This window comes from Caretta caretta, chromosome 20 (assembly GCF_965140235.1).
Source record: "Caretta caretta isolate rCarCar2 chromosome 20, rCarCar1.hap1, whole genome shotgun sequence".
NCBI classification, from domain to species: Eukaryota; Metazoa; Chordata; order Testudines; family Cheloniidae; genus Caretta; species Caretta caretta.
The window spans coordinates 895854-921996 of record NC_134225.1 but is presented as its reverse complement, the minus strand read 5'-3'; the positions used below and the strand labels follow the sequence as shown (position 1 = coordinate 921996).

At 51.4% G+C, this 26143-nt stretch overlaps 1 protein-coding gene across 3 annotated transcripts in view; it reads left to right on the top strand.

Moving 5' to 3' along the window:
* The window catches only part of FIGNL2 (fidgetin like 2), a 50992-nt gene that overhangs the window by 4978 nt on the left and 19871 nt on the right, over positions 1 to 26143 (top strand). For 2 of the 3 annotated variants that reach the window (XR_012665591.1, XM_075121597.1), the window contains exon 1: positions 17626 to 18055. The exons of the other annotated variant lie outside the window; for it this stretch is intronic. Coding sequence is in view for 1 of the 2 variants with exons in the window: in XM_075121597.1 (XP_074977698.1) it covers positions 17974 to 18055 (82 nt within the window). In the remaining variant the exon portion in view is untranslated. Of the gene's footprint in view, positions 1 to 17625; positions 18056 to 26143 lie in introns of those variants that run through there. 3 annotated transcript variants of the gene reach the window in all.

The window sequence follows — 26143 nt, the reverse complement described above, 5'->3', positions numbered from 1 at the left end:
ATTTGGCTGCAAAGTCTGTACTAAGTCTTAAAATAGCAAAGGTGGATCAGAACGAAGAAAAGATCTGCAGAGGATAAAGGCAACTTGCAAGGATGTGGCCTGCAACCCATTGTCTGTGCAAGTCTCTGGATACATGAAGATGTGCACAGTGTGTCTCACTCGCAATCCAGTTGTTTTGCGATAGCTTGACTCATTACAGTTGTCATTTGTAGAGCCCCACAGGCATGCGTGGCAGTTCACCGTTCCCAGGCAGCGTACAATCAGCTTGTCCTGTAATATGCTGAAATATTACTGTCTTTGAAACTAAAGTAAGATTTATATTGAAACACCCACCGTCAACTTTCTTCACATGTGAAAGACACCACGGCTGGTTTTCAGCAGTTACAGATTACTGCCCCAGACCCTACTACTTCATTCTCCTGTACCCCACTTCATATTTCCTGCCTAGAAATTCCCATCTCCTGTAACTTAGTCCAAGATAATAACTGAAGCAGGTATTGTTTCTTGCGGTGAAGGCACCAGCTTGGGACTCTTATCACACCACTTCACTTAGGTGGGATCTGAGCTCGCTTGAAAATTGGGCCCTTAATTTTTCTGTGCCTCAGTTTTCTTTCTGTTAAAGAGAGAGAACAATACATCCCTACCTGGAATAGGTTCATGTGTTTGTCAGTTGCTCAGAAACCCTGGTGGGGGTGGGCATAGAAACTGCTCTAAAGACCGACCTGTAGAGCTGGGCCTTGCATATTCACAGTAATGATTGGGAGAGCCACTGCAGATTTTGCAAACTATCTGGTAAGTGAGCAAAAACGTTTGAAAATCTCCTATGTAGAATGATGCATCACAAAATGCCCTTCTGTTGTTTGCTTGGTGAAGTGCAGCTCAGGTGTTGTTATTTACGGCACCTTGCAGCAGGCCAGCAAACACACTGGGACTTATTTGGGGAAGACAACAGTGTGTCAGCAACATGACTTCTCCAGTCCAGCGCTGTGCTGATACCTCGTGATGAAAACATAAGAGAAGGCCGCCAGGCACCTCTGTAGTGTAGTAAGCAAGGGTTATCTAGGCTCTGGGATTTTTTTATATCGTTTCCCTTTTATCCATTCCTACAATGAGTCTTAACCATCTGCCCATTTACTGTGTGTGTTTGTATCCTTTTCTGACACCACAGTACGTACATGTGTGTATGGATGGGTGTGTGTGTATTACACACGACTGAGTGTGCTTTCTGGGATGTAATAATTAGTGAGTTTCTATTAGAAGCCTCAGAATAACAGATCGCAATGTTGGTGAAATCCTGATTGGGATGCGAGCTTCTCTTGAGGAGCTTGGTTCAGTGTTCAGTCTTTGGGTTGGAGGCAACAAGATCCCTGATTGCATCAATAATACAATAAAACTGCAGTTCCGACACACTGCTACTGAGGGCAGAAACGATCCGCTGCAGACTTCTGTGGTATAGCACTTGGTCAAACCCGGCTTGTTCCTATGCCAGATGTTTCTGGTTTCCAGAGCTTTAGGGCTTTACAAACCTCTGTTGTTCCTTCTCCCTCAACTTGAGGGAAATAGAGTTGTTAGGGGGAGAAAATGTCCTAATCCACAACTGGGGGTGGGGAAGTGTCATTTGAGCTGGGATTCTTCAATGGCAAGGCAGGGCGGTCCGGGGAGCCTGTATCCAGAGAAGGAGCCTGTAGCCACCCACTTATTAAGCCTGCCTGTCACGTCTCATCCATATTTTTGAAAAGCTCTAATGATTCCCTAGTTTGCAGCGGGGACTTGGAAATGTGACAGGGACGTTGGCCTGGGGTTCTCCTCAGGAAGGTCCTTTCAGATTTGGCCAAGTTACAAGCTTTTCAAGGATCATCACTTTGGCCCCTGTATTACATGCAATAGGAGCTTGTTGCTGAAATCACTCAGCTCTCCATCCGCACAGAGCATGCTCCCAGCATCCGGCTTCGGCAGCCACTCAAAACCGACCCTCCAAGGGGTGGGGGGTCGGGGGGAACAGATGACATGGCTCCTCTTGGCCTGAGGAGGGTTCAGTGGGCTGGGAACCAGGTGGCGATTTGTCTTCAACTTTCCTCTTCTCGTGGCTGGTGTTCATGCTGTTCTGCACAAGCTGGGCCCGACATCTTATCAGTGTCTCCTCCTTAGCCCAGGGTTCCCCCCCCCCCCCCAGTGCTGGGCCCATCGAGGATACCAGCCTGGTCCTGCTGCCGGCTCTTGTATCCAGTGTCTCTGCAGTGGACTACGAGGAACACAGGACTGGGTCAGACTCAGCTCAGCTGAGACCCGTGTGCGCTGCACCAGCTGCTTCAGAGGAAGGTGCCAGAAACCCACAGCAGGCAGATGTGGGGTCATCTGCCCCCACGCGTTCGGTCTCTAGCAGTTAGAGATCGGCTTAAACCCTGAAGCACGAGGTTTAATATCTCGTCTAAGATGTTTGTCAATATTAGCTGTTGCAACTCTGGCTATTCTTGTGTGAAAGTCCAATGTTCAGACCCTCCTGCTGCCGCACTCAGATAACTGGCTGAGCTCCACAGTGCGTAGATGCAGCGGAGATATGGGGGGCATTCTCCATAGGACGGGATCTGCTGAGGAGGAGACTCTTGCATCAACAATGGGGATATTGTGGGAAAAGACAGAGGAGAAGCTGTTGCTAGATGCTCAGAGGGAGTGGACGGGGAGTTAAGACAGAGGCAGCTTTGCATGCTGTGTGTGTGAAAGGAACGCCCGCAGGACCGATTTCACTCTTTGCGGTCTGGAGAAAAGTCCCATGTCCGTCCCCCACCCTCCCTGGGAATGAAGGGACTCTAAAACCAAATTCTCTTCAGTGTAAATATTGAGTGTGGGCAAACAGGCCGTGTCCGGGAAAGGCAGGGGGAGCACGGACTTTGTCTCGTGTGGATCTTTGTGCTTTGGAAAGCATGTCTGCTGCGAGTTCTCAATGGCTTTCCTTGCTGCTGCTGCTCGGGCTTGAGTCGGAGTGGTGCTGAGCACCCACTGCTTCCATTTACTTCGATGGGCGCGGTGGATGCTCATCTTCTCTCAGGATCAGGGACCGTGTTCGTGGCTTGATGTGTTACTAACTGAAATATTCGTGTCCTGGTAGCGCAGAGGCCCCAGCTGAGATCCAAGCCGCCTCATGCTGCACAGGCGTAGAATAAGTCCCTGTCCCTGACAGCTTGCATTCTAGATAGGCAAGACAGACAAAGGGTGGGAGGGCAAACAGAGGCAAAGTGACTGGCCCAAGTCCGCACAGCGAGTCAGTGGAAGAGCCTGGAATAGAGTCCAGGTCTGCTGTCTCCTGGTGCCCTGTCCGCCAGGCCATGTTCTCGCTGAGGGTAATTCTGTTGAGAACTCTAGCTTTGCTGGCCTAGATATACGGAAGTAGCTTCCTCGGGCTCTCTGCAGTGAGTCGTCCCAGTGATATTGCACCTGCCCTGCACCCCAGGCTGCCTGCCCAGCAGTGGGTTGATTTTAAGGCAGGGAACTGAGGCACAGAACAGGTAACGGCCAGATTCCCAAAGCATTTGGCCTCCAGATGCTTCAGCGGAAGATGCATGAAACCCTGCCTTAGGCAGCGGTGGGATAATCTGTCCAACTTTAGGTCTCCTCCACCCTTTAGCTAGAGATTGGTTTGAACCTGGAAGCCTGAAGTTTAATTTCTCGTCCAAAATTTACATTAGCCTGAACCATGATAACTCTGGGCGTTCACGTATCCAGAAATGTTCGGTCCCCCTTTGAATCCTGCTAAGTTCTTGGCTCAACCACATGGCACAGCAGAGAGTTCCCAGTTGCGTGAGGAAGTATTTCCGGTGGATTTAATTGGATGTCCCCGTGTGCTCGTGTTGGGAGGCAGGTTGGACAGAAGCTCCTGATCTGCCTTCTCTAGCCCTTCAGTGTTGTGTCCTGTCCCCACTGGTTTCCCCTCTAAGGTAACAATCCCTGTCTCTTCAGAAGAGAGTCTTTCCAAGCCCCTTATCATTCTCATCACCCTTCTCTGGCCCCCTCAGTTCTGCGGTGTCCTTTCCATCCGTTGGAACACAATGTTCCGGATGGAGCCAATCTCTGATTTACATAGTGACATTATAACAGCTTCTGTCACGATCGCCATCCCGTGCGTGACGCGCCCTGACACTTCGTGCTTTGGCCGCAGCAGCGAGTTGAACGGAGAGTTTCATTCAGCTGGGGAATCGCGCTGAATCGCCAACGCTCCAGCCTGCAGCGCCTCACCGAAGTATTTTTGGCACAGGCTGCTGATGTGGCTTTGGGCCAGTCCCTTAGTCTCAGTTCCCCATCTGTGCAGTGGGGATAATGGCACAGGGGCATGGGGAGGATAAATGCATTAAAGATTTGTGAGGTACTCAGCTGCTACGGTGATGTGGGCCAGCGAAGTACCTAAAACGCAGAGAGAGATTTCTGGGCTATCTCCCACCATACTGAAGAAGACTGATTAGATGATTGTGAATTTTTCTCTTCTCATTCTCAGTTCTGTAGTTCTAAGGAATCCCCAACACGCAGTGAAAGGCCGATCTGAGTGCTGGGGCTACAGATGGTACGCAGTGTTTCTTAGGGCCCAGTACCTGTTAGGCTGAAAGATCAGCAATTCTGCCAGATCTTTCTGGCCCTCTAACAGCTTCCACTTCCACCCTCTGTGTGCGCTTGCACGGGGTACGGGTCAGGGGAGCTGATGGAATGCGGCAGAGGTGAAAGCTGGGTTGGACTGCAAACCTGGCACAGCAAAGCATGAGTCCCCTTATGTGTGTGTGGGGCGAGAACGTGAATTGCAGGGTCGGATCTCCGTTTTCGGAGGATTTTACTAGAAGTCCACATTGTTCCAGCTCATCATTTCAAGTGTTGATCATCAAACCTTCCTCAGTAGTCAGCATGGTGATGAGAGACCCTGGTCAGACCCTCCACTGTTGTAACTCAGCCTCACACTGTTGAAGTCAATGAATCTATGCTTGTTTACCCCAGCTGAGGATCTGACCCCTTTTCCCCTCCCATCCCCCTTAACAGGGCTTTAAAGTTACAGCCAGCTCCAAGCTTCAGAGTTTATTTTGCTGTGTAACAAGGGTGTTGTAAAATCCTCCACCTGGCCTTGGGGCCTGTCCTCAGCTGTAGTTAATGTTCGTTAAACTGTACAGAACAATTTTTCCTCCAATAGTGCCAGCCCTGTGTTGCTTATCAGAAACTCCTGATCTTTATGGGGATCCTAATAAACCCATCCAAGGCCTAACAAACACTGCTGAATTATAGGCTAGATCAGGAAGAGACACAAATTTAAATATTGTCTCCCTTCTTCCGCTCCCACCCTCCCCCACAGCAAAAAAATAAAAAAAATACAGCCATTCCCTTAAGTAACCAGATAATGGAACTAAATATTGACACACGTCTTATTATTAAATTATGGCAGTGCCTAGTATTGTTTGTATTGGGGAACAAAAAGATAGTGGCTTCCATAACGAGTTGACATCCTAGCAGAGGCCCCAGCTGAGACTGGAGCCCTTTGTGCAAGGTGCTGTACAAACACAGTGGGTTTTGCTTTACTCAGATAAAAGGGGAGGGTTTATAAAGACTGGGTGAGCTGTCATGTTCTAAGATTCTCATGTCAACAAGGTAAGTTGTACTTTAGCACAACTAAGCCCGTGCTAAATTACAACTAGCCGTTGACGATGTGCTAGTTAATCAATTCTGAAAAACCCACCTTTTATGCTAGCCCAGGTAGGCTCCTAGTAAGCGACAGCCCTTGCAATGTAAATAGACAAGGGGTAAGAGGAGAAACAGAGGCACAGAGAGGGGAAAGGCCCAAGGTCACCCAGCAAGTCAGTAGTAGAGCTGGGACTGGAACCTAAGTGTCCCAACTCTCAGCCCAAGGAATTACCCACTAAACAGTACTTGCAGGCTCCCCCCTCGCAAAAAAAAAAAAAAAAAGTCTCTGAAAAACAGTCTGTTAGCTGCCAAATTATTTAATCTGTTGCTGGGATGCAGCTGCCTTCAGCTACTTGGACTGTTCTGTTCGTGGCCGCGTTTCCTCGTAAGCTGAACAATATAGACCTCGATAACCTGCCTGCCCAAGTGGACTCTTCAGCTGGTTTCCTTCTTTTGGGGGTGGGGTTCTTGCCAGGCAGGGATAGCTGTCTTCTGGGCTCTCGTCCTGGGTTCTAACGCTGAGCCTTTTAAAGGAAAAAGAGATTTAGCCAGTGAGCCTGTGGTAAAAAGGTATGTGATTGATTTCTGGCCTTAAAGGGACCATGATGGGTTCGTAAGCCTACCCCCTGCTCTGTCTGACCTTTTTCATGATAGGTCTGTTTGTAAACTCCATGTACCCCATGCACTGTGCAGCTCTCTTTAACGACAAACCAAGTGCTACCAACCTAGCTAGCATAGGCAACCCACCCTACAATAACGGAGTGGAGAGGGCTGCATCCCGGAGCTCACAGCCGTCATGAGCAAAGTACTCAACGGCATGCTAGAATCCCGATTCCTTAGCGAGCAGGATGAGATGGGAGCAACTGTACAGCATTGATGGGAAGAGGGAAGCGATTTCCGTTGTAAAGAGGTATAGGAAATGGACGTGATTAAACCTGATTGAGTGAATGATAAAGCCCTACCGTGGTGATGCTCCGTTCATAGTGCAGAGTTGGATCGGAATGTGTTGGTTTTAGCTGCTTGTGTCTTCGCAAAAGTCTTTTATGTGTGTGTTAAAAAATCCTTGCATAGAAAAGGAGAATTGAAAGGATGGGGGTGCAAAGTGGGCAGCAGTGCCTGTGTCGGGGGCATGAGTCGGGGGGGGGATGCGTCTATACGTAGTGGTAAAGGCCAGAGATTCATTGGACGCTACGCAGACACAGAATGACAATTGACAGATAAGTTGGGGGTCGGGTGGGGGGAGGGAATCTATGCAGTCCTTGACTGCTGGCTAGACTCCTGATGCTTTGGTGAGTGGGATAACGGAGGAGTAATTGATGGCACCAGGACTAATGGTTGCAGAAATGTGTAATGAAAGGCCAGGGGTGATGCACTCCTAACCTGGGCTGTGTACTGGAGATTGCAGAGGTTGTGTGTGTTTTGAAGGTGATGGCCTGCGAGTCACACCGCTCTGCTCAGAGGATCTCTGTCAGCCAATGGGCAGCTCAGATCTCGGCAGTCTTGTGCCTCATTGCAATTCGGGCTGGGAATGTCCTGCTATGTCAGAGCTGGGTTACGTTGCTCTGGGCTTGATTCTCTGCCTCATAAATAAGGGGCCCGATCTTCTGTTGCCCTGTACCTTGTGTCATCACTGACCCCATGAGGAATGTTGACACCCACGGGTGTAAATGGTACAGGGAGAATCAGGCCCCCCGTGTACTGTGACATCAGCATTAAACGTAACAAACGGAGCAGATGGGACAATGCCAAACTACCACTTGGAACGATGCAAAAATGTTCATGTTGTTCCACATTTCTCATGTTGGAGGTAAACAAAGAGGCTTTGTGCTTTGGTGGGTTGTGCTTGCCATCGCATAGTGCAGCGGGATCCAGGTGCCCCACGCTTGCTCTGGCATCCCCTACTCAAAGAATACGGATCTCTCTTTGGGGGCTGGTCTGTGTAAGAGAATCAGAGTCTACTATGGCTTAGTTCAAGCATTAGAACCTTATGCATTTAGCCCCAGAGTTCCCTGGGTTCAAACTCTGCGCGAGTCAAGTGTTGGGGTGGGGGGCATTGCACTGTGTTTATCACTCATCCACAGGTGCGTGCATGTGTAATAACACAACACGTACTGCCTGTGTCATTTCTGGATCTCAAAGCACCTTACGAAGGGAAACAGCGGGAACGATTTCAGATTTGCCGAGCATCCCCTGTTGGTGAGAAGGTGCTGAATGGAACTCTCTGCTTTCTGGTCTAGGCCGCGCAGGACCAGAATGATAGACTCCAAAGTGGGGGGGATTTGGGAAGAACACCAAAAGCATAATGGTTGGGAGAAAGGACGTCTCCCATGGAAACGGCAATTACTGAATGCATTTAGCTTGGTTAAGGTTGGGGGGGGGGGGGTGAAAACTGTCAGGAAGCCCTGGAAGGGTGTGTGACCTACACCCTTCCAGTGGCCAATGCAGAGGTGGCTACTGCCAGCTAGCAGAGCGGCTCCCTGCTTTTAGAGCAAGAGGTCTTTGGGGAGCCTGCCAAGCCAAGATGGGAGGCTGTGGCATGAACATCATGGAGGGAGGATATGTGGGGTTGTATGACCAGGAGCCAGGGGATGCAATTAAGCGGAGGGCAAGGTAGGCCGGCTCTGGCGGGGCAGAGTGTCGTAAGGGTGGAGTGGTGTCCCAAGGGAATGGAAGTGGAGTGGAGCAAGCACTGCACACTCGGTGGCTGGGGTCGCAGTCTGCAGTGGTGAGGAATGGGGTAGGAGCCTGAGAGCTCCTTCCCCTCGGACATGGTGTGAGTGGCCCTGTGCATTCGACAGAACAGTGAGACTCATGCTTCTCCTTTTGGAGCCTCGGGAAGGCCTGGCAGGCTGAGTGCCACACCAGTGGGGCTCTCTGTGGGCGGTAAGGAGGGAAAGGCTTCCAGTCTCGGGGGTGCGAATGGAACTGGGCCCTGACCTTCCGGGAGCTGAGCTGTGGCCTGAAGGGGCCCAGTACCAGCACTTGGGAAATAAAAACAATGAAACCCTTGAAACCAGAACCAGAGGCTGGGTGCGCTTTTCATTGGAAAGGGAGAGAATAAAATATAATAAATCAGAATAAAAAATAAAAACTGGAAGCGACAGAGAAGGGGGTGGGGGAACTGCAGGGAGCCCTGGTCAGTGCACATTCTTATAGCGCAGTATCCTCCCCCTGGGATGTCCTCAGCTCTGCTCAGCAGCGTCACTCCCCTGCTTCCCCCTCTGCGCTGCTCCCCCGTCTTCCCTGCAGCATCCCCCGGGCTCCCCCGCTCTTCCCTCCTCCCTGGGAGCGCTGAATTGGCCGCGCATTAAAGCCATAAATCTGCTAAAATAACATGCCACAGGGGCTCGTGAATAGGTTGAACTTTGCTAAACCTCTTCATGCTCGTTTATCACGTGGCGAACGGGGAGGATAGAACCACCCTTGATGTCATCTCTCTCTCCCTCCCCGACACCTCTCCTGGGAACCTGTCTGGGCCAGAGCCCTGATGTCCAAGGTGAGTAAATAACATGGAATGGGAGAACTTTACTCCCTGGATGGATTTCTAGTCACCTGAGAAGACATTAGATGCTCAGGCCTTAGCATCATCCAAAGAGGGGGCTGTTGCTATGAGAGGCTCAGTCCAGACTCGGATCAAGGCGTGGAATATAGAAAGGGTGTTGGGAGAAGGCGCCGGGGCTATTAAATTGCAGAGAGATGATCTAGGGAAGATCTGTGGCTCCAAATACCTCTGAACGTTAGGAAAGTTTGGATCTGGGCCTGCTCTACTCATCTGGCTGCATTTTAAATAAGTTTAGCTAATCGGTGATGACCAGGGCAGCCTGCTAAGGAGCAGAGGTTGTGGCATCAGCTCTCCTGGACAAGGTCTGACCAGGATGGCTCTGGTGTGATAAAACCCCATGTGCCTGGTTAAGCCTGCTTGGCCCGTGCTGAAGTCTTCACCGACCTCCGGATGAGCTGGAAACGGGAGCTGTGCAAGCGGAGCGTAGGCTGTCTGTGTCGCAGGGCAATGTGCAAGGATCATGGCTCTTCGTGTGGATGTAACACGCCTGGCACCTCTTCCAGGGTCCTGGGAGCCTGGTTGTCAAAGGTGGGTATGGGTCTCAGATTGCACATTCAAAGGGTTGGGGAGTGCGGATCTAGGGCCTGGGTGGGGGAAGGTTGGAGTCTGGAGGGGGGTTTTCCCAGTCGGACCAGAAGGAAAGCTAGCAGATTACAGTCTCTTTTTCTACCCCCTGCAACTACTGGTGACCTTAGCAGGACCGTGTGACGGGGGACTGTAGCAGTGGGAGGAACTCCATCAGTCCAAGAGCTCCAAGCCATTACTGAGATCAGCACACTGTGCGTCAGGCAGCGGATTCACCAGCGATGCTCCCTCTGTCTCCCTCCTGACCTCCCTGGCTACGGGCAGGAGAGGAGATGGGCCGGGGTCCAGCATCTTGTCCTGGCAGTGGGACGTTCTCCATCTGTTTTGTTCAAGTGTCCCTGTGTCCCAGGGTGTGTCTGTGCTTCAAGACCCACCTGAGCGAGCTTTCATCGAGCAGGCTTGGGGGCCGGAGCAGCGAAGCCACAGCAGTGTGAGCTTCAGTGTGGGCTGGCTGCCCGAGCAATTACTCAGTGGCCCATGCCCACGCCGAAGTTCCTGCTCCCCTGGCGCCAGTACCCAGCCGGCGAGGTTAAAGCTAGCTCATGTGTGTCTGCACGAGCTGCAGTGACATCCAAGCCCCATGATTGCTGCGTGGGCTTACCATTAGCATCACCAACGCCACGTTCTCCTGATGCCTAGAAGGTCAGATTCGGCATCTCTCCGCTCCCAGCTTACCATCCCCTTCCAGTATCACTTCCCCCGCCACGTTGAGGTTCCCCTGTTTGTGCTTGTTCATCGACCTTTTCGTGCCCAAATGTGTCCCAGAATCCTTTGCATTGGTGCACGTTTCTGAGGCATGTGGGAATGGTACGAACTGAGCAGAGGTGGGGCAGGGTCCAGTGAGCAGGAATTCCAGAGGTAGAGTGAAGAGACAAAAGTGCCCACCCAAGATCATGCACTGAGTCTGCAGCAGAGACGGGTGTCGAACCAGGAGTCCTCACTCCCAACCTTGCTACTTTAGCCACACGACCATCTTTGCCTGTCCTGCAGGGGAAGCCCTATCATTTGGTGTCATCCCCAGGAGAATGGTGTTTTATATATAGGGGCTAGTTTCCTTCTGGTTGTCCATGCCGTGAGGTACAGCGAGCGTGGTAATGCCCCAGGCTCTGTATTGGTGGTAGGAGGCTAGTTTGCGCATAATCTGCTTGGTATCATCATAACCTGTGCCCTGAGCAGCTTGAGCCATGGGGCAAGATTCATCTCTTAATTTCACTGGTGTAAATCCGGAGTAACTCAGTGGAAGTTAGTTGGATTTACAGTGATGTAACCGGGCTGTGGCCTGGTAGCTGGTGGTTATTCTGTGTGTGCTGGGTATGTTTTCCAGAAATAATGTGATTATGTATCTGACCTTGGGCTATTCGCATCCTCCTCTTACAAGGTGATTACTTTTTAATGAGCAGCTGCTGAAAAGAGAGGAAAATTAATTATTTCTGCCTTAAGATTAGCTCTGGGAGACTAGAATAGCTCTGGCCCAATCAATAGCATCTTGCCAGTTGGACGGAGCCGCGCAGCCCTGCAGGGCGCTGTGGGGTGCGGTATAGATTTTCCATGGCACTGGGAAAGGGAGGCTTCTGTGGCCCTATGGGGAAGTGCGTGAGTCAGAGGAGGTTGTCTCACCTATATTTGTGTGGTGTAAGGTCTGGAGTTTGGAGTCAGAACAGAGGCTTTGCTGGTGCTGCACTGTATATTCTCATGGAAGCCCACAGCAAAGGAAGGGGAAGGCAGCTGGTGCTACTACTGGCAAACGTTACCTTTTCCCGATACAGAAATCTCAGCATTCATGCGTGCAGTTTGCAGCACAAGCTGCAGTGAGCCCCAGTCGTGGTCTGTTTTGGGGGAATACCGCCTATTCCACTAGAAAAGGGGGGTATTTATTGTCTTACATCAGTGTTAGGGTGCAGTATAAAACCCTAGGGTAAGTGGGCTATAGTAGTACCTAGAATCCTTGATCGGGTTTGCCCCATAATGCGGGGAGCTGCACAAATGTGTGGTAAATGACAGTCCCTGCTCCAAAGAACATACAGTCTAAAAGGACGATTTTACATTTACCGGTGGGGGCACCGGGCTGGCAGCTGGAACTCCTGGGTCCCGTTCCTGCCTCTGCTGCTCATGGACAGTAACAGTTATATTGATGCAACGCAGAGCTCCAAGCTTAGCAGAACGCAAGCCGAGAATGGAGTGCCGCCGTTTTGAAATCGAGCCCGTTCTAGTGCTGAAGTGAAGGCAGAAGCCGTAAACAGCATGTGGGTGGGTGTGGGGTGAGAGAGGAAAGCTCAAAGGGTCTTGTAGAGACCGTTCTGTGCTCTAAGATACCCCATAGCAAGGAAGAGCGTTAAGTGTTGGGAAGCTCAAGGAGTCATGATTCTTCATGCTCTGTGTGACTTGTGGTCAGATTTTCTAAAGAGCTTGGTTTCCAAGTACGCAGCCCTCCCAACTTGATTTCATCGCGAGTCTTGCAATATTTAATGGCTTTGCTTAAAGCCCCAACTGTTGAAATCAGGAGATTGCATTAGAATCTCAATTTTCATTTTTAACAAAAGTTTCTAGCTCTTGTAGTTGCAGAGAAAAGCTTGAAAATGAGAAAGAAAAGCTTGAAAATGAGAAACAAATACATCCTAAAGGCACAGAAACCTGAAAGCGTCTCAGAAGAACCACTGATTTTAAAAAAAAAAAATCTCATTTGGGATCTGACCAATGATTTTTTGAACACTTGACAGCACCAAATACCCAGTGTTCATGAATGACATTGCAATACTTTGGGCCAGATTTTCACAAAAGCTCAGCCCCCCAATGCACAGAGCTCTCATGAAAAATCTGGCCACTTCTTTTGATGCCTAATGAGGAGCAATGGGAGTGCTGAATACATCTGGAAAATTATGTGCCTCAGTTTCCCCAGTCTGTAAAATGGGAGTGGAAAAACAGCTTGGAGATCCTCAAACAGTAACTGGTGTGTAAATTCAAAAGGAGATGATTGTAGTGAATGGCATGGAAAAGCCGTTTGCGAATGGAGTGCTGCGGGGATCCCGGCTTTTCAGGCAGCCAGGGTGGCCTGCAGAAAAGAAAAATAGTCAGAAGGCTGGTGGGGAACCAAGGGATCTTGGAGAGGCCCAACACCTCCCAGAGGGAACTCATTACACTCTGCAAGGCTGCTGATGGGAGAGGCCGCAGGTGACACTACCGGGGCCTGAACCGCTGAGGTGACTCCAACAAGTGCTGGAGTTGGAAGGAGTCCTGGTCTCTAGCACCTGGCAGGATCTAGGCCCCAAGCCAGCCATATGTCCCAGCATTTCTCAGTGTGCGGCACGCCCCCCTGGGGTGGGCACAAAGGATTCACTGGGGGACATGGAGGATCCATGAGCTGAGGTGAGTTAACATTTACCGGCGTGTCGGGGGGGATTGTTTTCATTTTCCTGAAGGGGGGGCTCAGTTTTCAAACACTCAGGAGACGCTGCTCTGACCCACCTGGGCAGACCGAGCTCTGGGGTTGTACGGTGCCGAGCAGTGGGGCCCCAGTCAGAGGCTGGGTCCTTGGTCCATGGCGCTACCGCACGATGAGTAAAACACAATTTCTCTAGCTAGAATACTTGTCTGGCCCCCATCATCACGGTACCTGAGTGCCTCACAGTCTTTAATGTGCTTTTCTTCACAACCCCCCTGTGGCCCAGGGCCAGGCTGTTATCCCCCTGGCACATGTGGGGCACAGAGACTAAGCAACTTGCCCAGGGTCACATGGGAAGTCAGCAGCAGAGCAAAGAATTGAATTTGAAATTATCAGAAACATTTTCAGTGACACAGACTCCTTCATCCCCCTCTCTCTGATCTAACCCTTGTGCAGCACCATTGCCTGTTGCATCCATGGCCATAATATAACCGGGCATTACTGTGTGATATCTAAGGGACTTACGCCAGGGATGTATTTATCCATGTAGACTTGGAGCTTGTTTAGGCTAGGGAAATTAGCACCAGTCTAATTAACGTGACTGCATTAGTGCAAGTGGCTCCATCTTGTGCCAGTGTCATGAATTGCTTACCTTAGGAGTCAGATAGCAGGGGGTGTGACAGAAATGTATCGAATGCTAACTGGGCTGGAGCTTCTGTTCTCCCTGTCCTGTAATACAAGCTGAAGGAGACACTCCATGAAATTTAAAAGGTGAAGAAATTCAGAATGGATTAAATCCAGTATGTTTTCACACTTGGAATTAGACTGTGGAACTCACTGCTGCAGGAGGTCACTGGGGACCAGAACGTAACAAGATTCCAAGATGGACTGGACATTAATATGGCTATTGAGGGAAATCCAGAGTTACCATAATTAATAACCCATTTTGCAGAAGGGATATTGACTCTCCTGCTTCAGGGCTTAAACCAATGTCTCCTGATTAGGGAGCAGAATGAGCCCTAATGTAGGGGGCAGAATATCCCACATTTGCCTCCTGCCCAGTTCTTACACCTTCCTCTGAAGCCTCTGGTGCTGCCCACTGTGGGAGACAGGATACGGGACTAGATGGACCTTGGGTTTGATCCCGTCTGGCAGGTCCCATGTTTCTGTTTGCACTGGCTGTAGCTGCACTGGTTTAAAAGAGCCCGAGTGTTGAAAGGGACTCAGCGTGTTCATGCTTTGGAGCAGGGGCACTGTCCCTTCATTGCGTGTGTGTGCAGCAGCTCGCTCAATGGGGCTCTGAGTCCCAGACTTGAAACCTCTAGGAGCTACTGCAGTATTAATAGTGAATTCGGTTATGTATAAATCCTTGTCTTCTACCACCCACCCTCCCACCAGAATAAAAGATTTTGGCACAACACCGTGTGACAGGTGAAAGAGCTACTCGAGAAAAGCTTGCTCTCATTTGACACAGGAAATCTGTGCGGGTTTCTAACAGGATCAATAATCCATCCTATAAGGCATGTGGCTTCATTGCTCTGTTTGCCGCCCCCCTACCCTCCATTCCGCACACCCCCTCCACACCCCCTCGCCTTGCCTATTCTTTCCCTGTATTAGCCTTTGGGCTTTGTTAGTTGCAGGTTGAGTGGTTCAAATGTGTTAATTCCCTCCCTTGGGGCTCTGTCCAGTGTTTGTAAATTCCCAGAGACGGGTTGTCATTGGCCCGCACAGCACAATGAACACGCAGAGGGGGCTGCTGCGCCGGGTCCTGCGATCCAAGCGGCTGCTTGTTAATTCGTTAGAATAACAGGGCTGCAAACAGCTCCCTCCCACTCAGCCCCGAAAACTTTGTAGGACTGATGGGGACTTTCCTCTCACATCCTCCAGAGTGAATTCTCCACCTACTGACTGTACCTTTACATGGTGCCTTTTGAATATCCCACACGCTTTGCTGGGCACCAGTCCCTGAGCTTTTAGTGGCAGGAGGAATCGTGGGCAGCTCATCGAGTGATACGGTTGTCGTCTGGGTCTCGAGAATATCTCTTGACCTGGCAGATTCCAAGGTTGCGGGGGGGCTTGGTTGTTGTTTAATAGGGTAAACCCAGCCCAGAGCGGTGAATGGATTCTCTGAGCCAACAGAGGCCCTGTCTGCATTAAGGAAATTCGCGTGGGCAGAGCCCCACTGCTATGCCTACCACGTTGCAAAGCTGTACGGTGGCCGTGCTGCATAGGTGCATAGCTGGGCAGCTTCCCCCTCCCCGTCACATACCAAACTGAGCTGCGTCAGTGTGAGGAGCCCCTTTGTGCTTGTCTGTCTGCATTTGGGGGCGTCCCTGGTGTGATTCCAAGGCTGTCGTGACAACGGCACAAATTTCCTTAATGAGGGCAGTAGAGCTGGTCACAATTTTATGTTAAATGCTTTTGTCTGTGAAAATTGGCTTTGTTGTCCAAACAGAAATGTCTGTGGGAAATCTCCACTTTCAGTCAATGTTTAGGGGCGGTTAATAGAAAAACAGAAACCCTTGCGGTCCCTTCTAACCCTATGATTTCTATGAGCATTTTTTTAATGTTGTTTTTTTTTTTTACTTTATTTGTTCAGGTTTTTGGCAACTGAAAGATTTTGGTTTTCCTCAGAAATTTTTTAGTTTTTTGACAAAAGCCTGAAAATATTTGTCATTTTTTTCATAGGACCAAAAACATCTCCTGTCCAGCTCTAGGATGAAGTGCCAGATCCCAGTCAGAGTCACAAGGGGTAAATCCAGAAGTGGTTGCGTTAAAAGCCAATTGACTTACTCTAGATTTACACCTATGTACCTGAGATCAGAACCAGTCTCAAAGCCCCAGTCAGTCTCCTGCTGGGATGCCCTGGGCCCTTGTTTAACCTCTTCATTTCTTTTTTGGGGCAATCCTGCCATCTTTACTCAGGCAAAATTTTCATTGTCATTGTTGAGGGTTCCAGCTGCACGGCTTTATTGACAGACAGGGCACCTTCAGTTCGTTTAAGATGTTCCAAGGGGATTTTTACTTTATTTTAAAACTGAAAGGTGCAGTGTGACCTTGCTTAGCTGAGCGTCAGTTGTCCCTGAGCTCTCGGTTACCTGAAACAATGGCCTCTGAGCTGTCTCAGTTGCAATGAAAACTACCTTGATTAGCTGAGCGTATTCAGTCCCCTGCTCAGTGTGTTTTCAGTTAATCAGACTTGCACTGATTTAGGACCCATAACAAGAGATTCAAGGGGACTTGGTCACCATTCTGTTATCCCCTGGCCACGTTACAAACCCAGCTCCATTAGATAGAGGAGAAGGGGTTTTAACCGTGTTCCAAACCTGAGCAAGTGCCTTCAGAAGGTGACAAGACCTGCCGGTGCCAGAGACTGGAACCTACACTACAAACTAGAACCATGTTGTACCTGGCTCAGGGGAGAACTGTGGTGCAGGCCCTGGACTCCATTGTTGTGGAGTAGATGGATGCTGAGGTTTAGGGAGGGTTGCCAACTTTCTCATGGCACAAAACTGAACACCCTAGCCCTGCCCCTTCCTGAGGCCCCGCCCTGGAGCTGGGGACGAGGCCTTTGGGGTGCAGGAGGGGGCTCCAGGTTGTGAGGGAGTCTCAGGGCTGGGGCAGGGGCTTGGGGCTTGGAGTTGGGGCGCGGGCTTACCTGAGGCAGCTCCCAGTCAGCGGCGAAGGTGGGCTAAGGCAGGCTGCCTGCCTGTCCTGACACCGCGTTGCGCGCGCCCCAGAAGCAGCTGGCAGGTCCGATGCTATTAAGCGGGGTGGGGGGAGCAGGAGGCTCCGTGCGCTGCTCTCGCTGGCTGCAGGCACTCCCCCCCCCCCCCAGCTCCCATTGGCCGGTTTCCCAGTGCGGACCCGGTGCTCGGTGTGGGAGCAGTGCACAGAGCACCGTGACCCCTCTGCCTAGGAGCCGGACCTGCTGGCCGCTTCCGGGGCGCAGCGTGGTGCCCCAGGACAGGCAGGGACTAGTCCGACTTAGTGCCGCTGACCGGACCTTTAACAGCCCAGTCGGTGGTGCTGACCAGAGCCGCCAGGGTCGAAAACTGGACACCTGGTCACCCTAGGCTTAGGGCTTTCAAAGAGGTCTGGGGGAGTTTGGCACCCTGAATCCCGCTATCCCTGTTTTGTGCTTCTAGTTTTACCAATTCAGCTGAAGTTGTCAGGCGAAGGGAGAGACACTGCAGCGAGTAGAGTGAGCAGAAAGGTGTGTGTGCGGGGGGGTGTTCCACAATAGGAAATGTTTGTAAATGCAGAGAGGACTGGAGCAACGCTGCTGTTCTTGGGAGTTGGCATTTTTCTCATTCTTTAGCATTCACACGCACACGCTCTCTGTCTCTCCACACGGCACTAGACCCCACCCCCGCCTGTTCCAGAGCAGATTTCCCGCTGGTGTTATTTACAGCCCATGAAATCCAGGTCACTCCCCGCTCAGAAGCAACCAGCGTCCCACTCTGGGAATGCTCCACGGACTAGCAAGGGCCCTGCTGAACGACTGCAGCTCTCTGCCCTGCTACGAGCTCCAGCGGTTATTTACCATGCGGGAGTACGTAGGCACCATGTTTCCTCCTCTCCGGGCTCAGCGAGAGGGCCAGCGGGGGCTGCTCTGTACCAGAGGCCTGTGAGGGACAGGCTGGAGTTCTTGGTTCGAGCCCCCACCGCTCTTGTGCGGTGGAATGAAGCCAGCGCTGCAGGACTCTGCTGCTGCCACACAAACCACTTTCCCAGACACGCCCTCAGTGGTTCCTTGTAGTTTGAAACGGTTTAATTGGAGACCTGGAGGGTGGCGATGTGGGCCAGCCTGCTCCTGAATGGACTCGTCCCTGCCCGGGAGCCCAGCTTTGAGGGAGGCAGGCAGCACTGGAATGCAGGTAAATGCCTCCCGCTGCACACTCCCCATGGGCCTAGCCATAGGGCGGGATTCTGCTTCCAGGTCCAGCCTCTCTGCCCTGCTCCTGCGCAGGCCTGCTGTGTGTGACCCTGTGCTGCCCTCCCCCACAAACCCCTTGGCGGGGGGCATGACAGGGCACACAGGCCCCTCGCATGGTGCTACAGAGGCGCTGGGCGACTCAGGGCTGCCACGGAGCCCTCCAGAGACTGCCACCAGTTAGAGCACCTCTAGCTGTAATTTAAACCCGGGGTCATTCCAATCCCTGGTGCATCCCAAGGGCACAATGGTGGCTTAAAGCCACTTCCCCAGGACTGCTTCTTGAAGAGGGCCAGCATGGCATTGTAACGTTTAGCACACTGGGCCCCTGGATTCTGCTCCCAGCCCTGCTACTGCCCCTGGCTGACCTCAGCCAGCTCACTGAGGCCTGCATTTGCAAAAGTATCTGCCAAGTTAGCTGGCCCAACTGGAGGTACCTGGGGCCGGTTTTAGCAGGGCTGAGCACCCACACCTCCAACTGGCTTAGTTTGGAGTGTGGGGTGGACACCGGAAACAATTTAGAGGTCACTTCCAGAAATGTAGGCCTGAGCTGCTCTCTCTGCCTCCATTTCCCATCCGTCCAGTGGGGATAACCCTCACCTGCTTCAGTCTGTGCTTGTCCGGGCATCGTCAGGCTGCCCTGTGGAACTCAGCCTGTTCTGTAGGGCAGTACCGATTCTGTTCTATCCAGGTTCCCACGACAGTGGAATCTGTCTGCCTTCTGGCCATGCTCGAAGGGGTGTGACTAACGTCTGTCCTGTATGGGTCATTCTCTCTGCCCTCCACTCCCCCGTGGGAGGATTGGGTGGCCCAGTGTCTTGTTTTGGTGAGGTCTTGGCTCTGTGAGAGCCTAGAGGTCTCCTTCTGCTCATCTCCTTCAACTGATGCCTCAAAAGCACATGTCCAGGCAGAGTCGCACATGTCCAGTCTAATTCTGTGGAGGTGAGTGAGCTGATCTTTGAGGACTTTGCCAGGTGCTCAGAATCCACTGTGCTTTCGATCTCACGTAATGCGATAAGTGGCAACCTTGTTAGCACATGTCTGCGCACAGCGGATGGGTTTAGTTCTGTCCTGCTTCAGGCTGTCAGCATAGCAATAACCTCGGAATCTGTGGGTGTTCCTTGGTCTGTAGCTGGTAATATTTTAGCTTTTCAGTTAACAGCCTCTTTCATCCTGAATGCCCCCTACAAACTGCCATTAGAATAATGCAGTCTCACTGAAATGCATCCAGCCCCGGGGTGGAGGACAGCAATTCCTTGCCGCACAGCATGCTGGACAATAGTTTGCACTCCAGTTGCATGTCTTGCGAGAGACTCTCCAAGAGCTTTGCAGAGGTTAGCTGAGCCTCGCAACACCCTGTGAGGTAGGCGGTATTGTTAGTATCCTTCCTTTTCTTCAGATGAAGAGACTGAGACCCGTAAAGAAACTTGCCCAAGGTGGCGCGCAAACTCAGTGGCAGAGCTTAGGAATGGAACCCAGGAGTCCTGACACCTGGTGCTCTGGCTGCTAGATGCGCTCTCATTCTCCAGAACGGAGCGTGGGCAGGAAGAGAAAGCGTGGGCAAGGGCACTGAGGAGGGCATGGGAACTCCTTAACGTCCACCTGGAGCAGGCAGCCCCTTGGCTTTTAAGGTCTCACCTGGATGATTGACACACAAGATGGAAGGGCCAACCCAAAGCAAATGCGCCGCGGAAGTCCTGCTTTCAATTCCGTGTTGAGGTCTTACATAGTGCAGAGGCCTGGTGCACAGGTGTGAATTTCACCCACGATTCATTGCATGTCACCAGGCCTTTTCCTCCCTTGGCAGGGCGTGACCCCTGTGGTTTTGGACAGCCAAGGAGCATGTTGGGGCTAGAGGGGGATCTGTCCACTAAAGACCACACCCTTCCTTTTATTTAGTGATAACACTTTGATCATTTGTTTCCATAGCAAGCAGGGCACTGAGATGCCTTCAAGCCACCCCCATCTCCAGGCTTGAGAGTGACTGTGGCCATGTGCCCCCAGAACCCCAGTCTGCAGGCACAGATCTGCTCTCCCGTATTCGAGTCCTGGCTGCTGCCCATGGTTCCACTCACAAAGTACGAGGGGCAGTTCGGGAGGCTGCTTGGACCATTCTCAGCCGTCTCTGTTAATAACACGAGGAGGCGAAACCAAGAGAACCCGGCGCCTCATGAATACGGGGAAGAGGCAGGGGCTTTGTTTTCACCCACGCCTGCGAAAAACTCAGCACCTGTTTGTCAATCCAGCGCAGCGGGTAACTCACGAGGTGGCTGGAGGACAATGGGAGTGTTTCGCAGTGAAATGCAGAGGGAGTAGATTCCTCTCCTGCCCTCCCCCCAGCCTTCATAACTGTCCCCTTCATTCAGGCATCCCCGTAATGGAGGTTTTCCGCTGCTCCTGCCATATGTGTTCCACATTGTAGCAGTGCTGGCTAAGGACACGTGGGAGCGAAGGCTTCGCGGGAGCGTATTACCCTCCGCTGAGCCGCTCGGCTGTCTCCAGTCAGAGTGCTGCCGAATTGAATTATCGGTTTAAATGACATAATTGACTCAAGGAAAGGCACAGGCTGACCCTGCAGAACACACATGGGGGGGGGGGGGTATATACAATCTGTCCTGAGCCAAGGGCTGACCTGGTGATGTGGTGGTGGGTAACTCGCGCTCTTCTCCAGAGAATCTGGAAGCATTTTACAAACATCCGTTACGCTTGCAAGGCAGGCCCCGGTGACGCTTTCCCCAGTGTGCTTAGCCATGGTCAGTCAGCAAGCCAGTAGCAGGGAGAGGCTTAGAACCCAGGAGTGCTGAAGGCCCCCCTGCTGTAACCACTAGACTCCACACCCATCCCAGCGCTGGCGATAGAACCCAGGAGTCCTGACCCCCAGCCCTCTTGCTGTAACCACTAGACTGCACTTCTCTCCCAGAGCTAGGAGTCCTAACTCCCCGACCAAGTTAATTTTAGTTCAGTGCCTTTGAGAGGCTTGGATGAAAGGGCCATAGACATGCACATTTTTATTACCAAAAACATCTGATCAGTTGAGCTGTCGGTTGCAGTTACTGCAAGGGTGTGGAGTCTGAACTAGGCCGTCTCGGCACAGAGGCTGTAGCAATTTAACCAAATCTGTTCCTAAACCGATTTAGTGAGATCAGGACAGAGTGTGTAGACAAGGCCGTGGGGACACACTGCAGCTATTTAGTTGTTCATGAGGTTTCTTGCCTTTTTAATTCCCAATGAATTTCCAAGGTGATATCCCCTATTCCTTTGGTCCCTAGTGCTTGCAGGTGAAGATGTGTTCTCGTGCATCTGTCACTTCGTCAGGGTGGGCTTCTCTGGGTGTAGCGTGGTCTTGCGCCTGTTTTTGAAGGACTTGCTGGGCTTACATGGCTATGACATATGTCAGGAAGGGTTGGGGGTTTTTGGTGTGAGGATATTTTCCCCATGAAGGATCCATTCTGTGGTATCCTCCTGCCTGTGCCTGCTATAAAGTTTCTGCCTCTGGGATAAAATTAACTCCTGTCCAGAGGGCTCCAGCAGAGCTCTGGTTTGAGGAGTAAGCAGGACTCAAATGGTGCCTTGGCTGGAGGACGAGAGAGAAAATGACTTGCCCCAGGGCACGCAGCAAGTCTGTGGCAGAGCCAGAAATAGGATTTAGATGCCCTGACTCGCAGTCCGGCACTAGGTCATGCCAGTGCCTATGGATGACCTGATTCTGAGGGGTGCTGGATTCCCACCGTGCCCACTGATAACTCAAGATTGTACTGAGGAGTGGATCCCTTAGTCACAGTTGAGTGCTCAGCATCCCCCTGCTCCCTCGCTGTGTATGGAGTGTACAGGAAGACGTGGCTTGCAGTCTAAGCTGCATGGTTCGGAGAGACAGTGCAAACTGTCCAGTGACCACAAGCTGGAAGTCTCAGAGCAGAGCGATGGATGTGCCTTTGGAGGGCAGTTCTTCTGGTTTAACAATCGGCCCAAGAAGCCAGTGCCTCAGATAGCAGCTGCCTGTTTTGCAGACCCAGGAGATTTACGTAGTTCGGAGATGCAACCAGGCTGCTTATCCAAACGGCCAGCCCTCAACTGTCTGCAGTCTAGCGTCTAGGCCCCGTCAGGAAAAAGGGGTCAGGAAAAAGGCCCGGGGACAGATCCTTAGCTGGTGCAAATCTTCATTGTCATCAGCAGAGCTACCTCCGTGTACGCCAGCCGGGAGCCTGGCCCCTGGAGATGTAGCTAGGCACTGGTGCCATTCTAACCCCATACAGCGCACGCCCAGGGGTGCTGCCCTCTGGTTCTGTGGACAGCTCGGTCGTTGTGCAGATTGTGTGCCAATTGGGTTCATCTGACCTGCTGACCTTTTTATGAGGCCACGTCTGTTTGGGGAAATTGTTTTGCTGATTAGAAATGGATTTTCCTCTCTCTAACTTAATCCTCTGAAATGGGGTGTTTGGGGTTAGACCTTGTGCATCTCGGGCATAATGTCAGATCCATGCCCTGGGGATCTCGTCTCGCTTCAGGGGCTGGAATGTCCATCAAGGGATACCGTCCTCAGGCGGATCCTGGCCCCATCAGAGTCCCTGGAACTGGGGTGGCCTCGCTGGGATCTGACAGCGAATAAAATACTGCATCTCCTCCCGCCCCTTGCTCAGATTTCTGTGGTTGCCCCATCCTAGAACCTCCTGCAGTGGAGTCCCCGTCCCATGTGCTGCGGAGTAACCCTGGTGGCACCAAGAGACGTGGGTGAATCAAGAGGAGTGTGAGTTACTGCCCGGTCCATGGGGGAGACTGCACCGGGATCTGCAGGCAGATCGCTCCCAAAGCGGAGCTGCCAGCCAGGAGCATAGTGCAAGACACATGGGGGTGGAGAAGGTGCCCTTGCCCTACTGGGAACAGGGCATGGACACACTTTGAGCTACTGGGCCAGCCTGGGAAACCTGCTCTGCATTCAGTAACCGTCTGTTAGGAGCCATTCCACCATCTTTCCAGCCACATCCCATCCTGGTGGGGCTGGGAGGGTGGCCAAGTGAGTGGCACAGATCTGGCAATGCCAGCTTAACACCGCTCCGGGTTTCCTCTGGTACTGAAAATCCCCAGCCGCTCCCTTCAGGCAGTTTGCCTGCTGCATGAGCAATGGGGCGGGCTGGGGACGGTGAGTCAAGCCCCCGGCATTGTCCTTCATGTGTGTCGCTCCTAGAGAATCTGGAACGCAGCTGCATCGGCTGAACCCGCGCCGTGTGGCTCTGTGACGTTGCGTCGGCTGCCTCCTTGAGCCATGCCGTGCAGGTCTGGGTGCTGCTGAAGCAGAGTACTCGGGAAAAGCTCTGTGTAGACAAGGCCTCTAGGAACTGGTTTCCTGCTCCAGCCCTCCAGTCAAATCCTGCCCTTGGAGACGCATGTGTGCGCATGGCGGCCATTAGCTGATCTGGGGACTGCGCTATCCAGCAGCTGCGGTCTTAAAGCAGGCCAGCCGCAAGCATTCAGCATTAACAGCTACCAGGCATCTTCTCTTTCTGTCTCCCAGGGCAGGAGGTGCCAAGGCTGCCCCCGCTGCTTTCAAAATAGGGCGTCCATGGGACGTAAGCGCAGCCTGATCCTTGTCCTGGTCCATCTGCACAAGCGGGGTTTCGGCCCCAGTGGGGCATCATTCTTTCCTCAACATCCTAACACCCCTCTGTGCCCTCCACAGTCTGCCTGGTGTCTACATCCCACGTGCTTGCCCTGGCTGTAATGTGATCTGGGACAGCCTCGGTATCTGTGTGAACCTGCCGGGACCCGTTTCCATCTGAATTGGGCTGCTCTTCGTTGATACTTGTAACTTACAGGACTCTCCAAAGCCTGCTTGTAAATAACCGTGAGTGAAAACTTGATACCCAGAGCAGTGCATCTCCCAGACTTGATCTGCTGCTTTCCTGACGGGCACTTCCTCCCGACCCATCCATTTCAGCCTTTTTTATATTGCATCTTGTCAACTGAGCCACGCCAGCCCCACCCAGCTGGATTACCTGGGGTTCGAGGCTGAAAACTGCAGAGTTCACAAACTTCCTGCGGGAAAATAAAAAGGAATCAGAGCAACAGCCAAATAACAAACGGTCACATGCCTTGGGAGTGGGGCATGCTGTATGAGAGAAATCTGTAATTCACAATGAGACCTTGCACGTCTGAAATGTGTGCATTGACAAACAGGAGGAGGGCATTGTGACCCTCTTTAGTAACCTGGCCTGGTCAACTTTCCTCTTTCTAATAATATTTAAAAGAACCTTGCAACATCATGCTGAAAATTTGCCAGCCCAGACACAGTCTGCTTGCCAGGCCTCCAGCAGAATGCACACCAAGAAAGTCATTACATGCCTCAGGCAAGTGGAATTTTGCAAATTTGCATTGCAGGGACACACTGGGTTAGACCCAATTTTCAGAGTCTGCTTCTCCAGCATATTAGACCAGTTTTATGTTTCTGTAACAATGTTGACAAAGCAGTTATACCTGAGTAAAGGATTGGGGCCTTGTAATTTGGGGCCAGATCCTCAACTGGTGTAAATGGATGCAGTTTCATTCACACTAGCTGAGGACCTGGCCCTTTGTGTTTCCTGTGTGGTTGGGATCCCAAACTGCAGCATTGGGCTTGTTTAGGAGAACCAGGAAATGACAAGTGACGGGGAACAGCGGGGCTGTTTTGAGTCTTGCTTATCCCAGTGTGACTCTGCTGATTTCAGTGGAGTTACTTCTGATTTACACCAGTATAAATGAGAGGCCAATAAATCCCAGTGGGTTTAATTTACCCTCTTTTGCACTGGTGTAAATCTGGAGTTGACTCCATTTCAGTTGGTGGAATTGCACTGATTTTATACGAACACAGTATTGTACATTAACTTATCAGTCTCCTCTCGTCCAGTGAAATGTTGCGAAGTGAGCAAGTGGCACAATGGTGCAAGCGTTCGCGGCATTCCTTTCAAGTGCACGTGACCGGAGACTGCAGATTTACTTCTCACTGCTCCGAGGGACTCATCTGTCCTGAGCTCGTGTGTCAGGCTCCCAGTGAAGCCGCGCCTGCGTCCGATGGAACTGTTTGGGCTAAAGCTCGCGTGAGTTCCGCTCCAGTCTGAGGTACAAACAAAGGAAAATAAGTGATTCGTGACACCTCTGCACTGCTAACCCCCAAGCATCTAAAAATTACGAGGCAGGCTCCAAAAATCATTTTGCAAACCAATAATAATGTTGAGGTGGTTTTTATTTGCATCCTGGTTGTTGAAGCACAAGGGTTTGTGACCTTAAGCCTTGCCCCACCACTAGGATGGCTAGAAAGTTTCTTCTTAAAATTTTAAAGAAAAGCTGGAGTTCTCACAATCACCTGAGTCCAGAAGGTGGAGCTTTAAGAAATATGCCAAACATCACAAGAGCTGGCGACACTGACAACTGATTTCCCACATTTTTAATTCACTTCTGAGGGGATTTTTTCCCACCTCGCAGTCCAGTTTAAAATTCTGGAGCTTGGAGCAACATTCCTAAAATTCATTATTTATTATTTCGTTATTGCTTTATTAACAATCTCTGTGTTTAATCACCAATAGCTTCTAGTCCTGTGGATGTCCCAGATGAGGCCCCCATCCCCGGTTCTGCATGATCTCTCGCTCTCTCCGAGTTACATTTAGCTCAGATTATCTGGTCTCAGCCTGACAGATGGGTGCGGCTCAGCTGCCGATAGTCCGAATGGATACATATTAATTTTTCATTTGCCGGACGGATACTGAAACGGCACAGATGGGAAATGGCCTATTGGTCAGTCTCCATTTTGTAGTGATGTCCAGCTGCTCTGCACTTGATATATGAGTGGGCAGAGTGGACATTACAGAGCCCTCAGCTCACCGAGAGAGCCCTGTTCTGGGCAGTGGCGGCTCCTTGGGGGTGATTGGAGTTAGCCTAAATCCTTTTAACATATGTACGTTGACCCCGCTTTGATTGGAAAACCATCCTTTCCTTTTGTCAACATCACTTAGGAGGGGGTGGAAAATGCAGGAGACAAAGGAAAGCAGCTCCCTGATGGATTTGG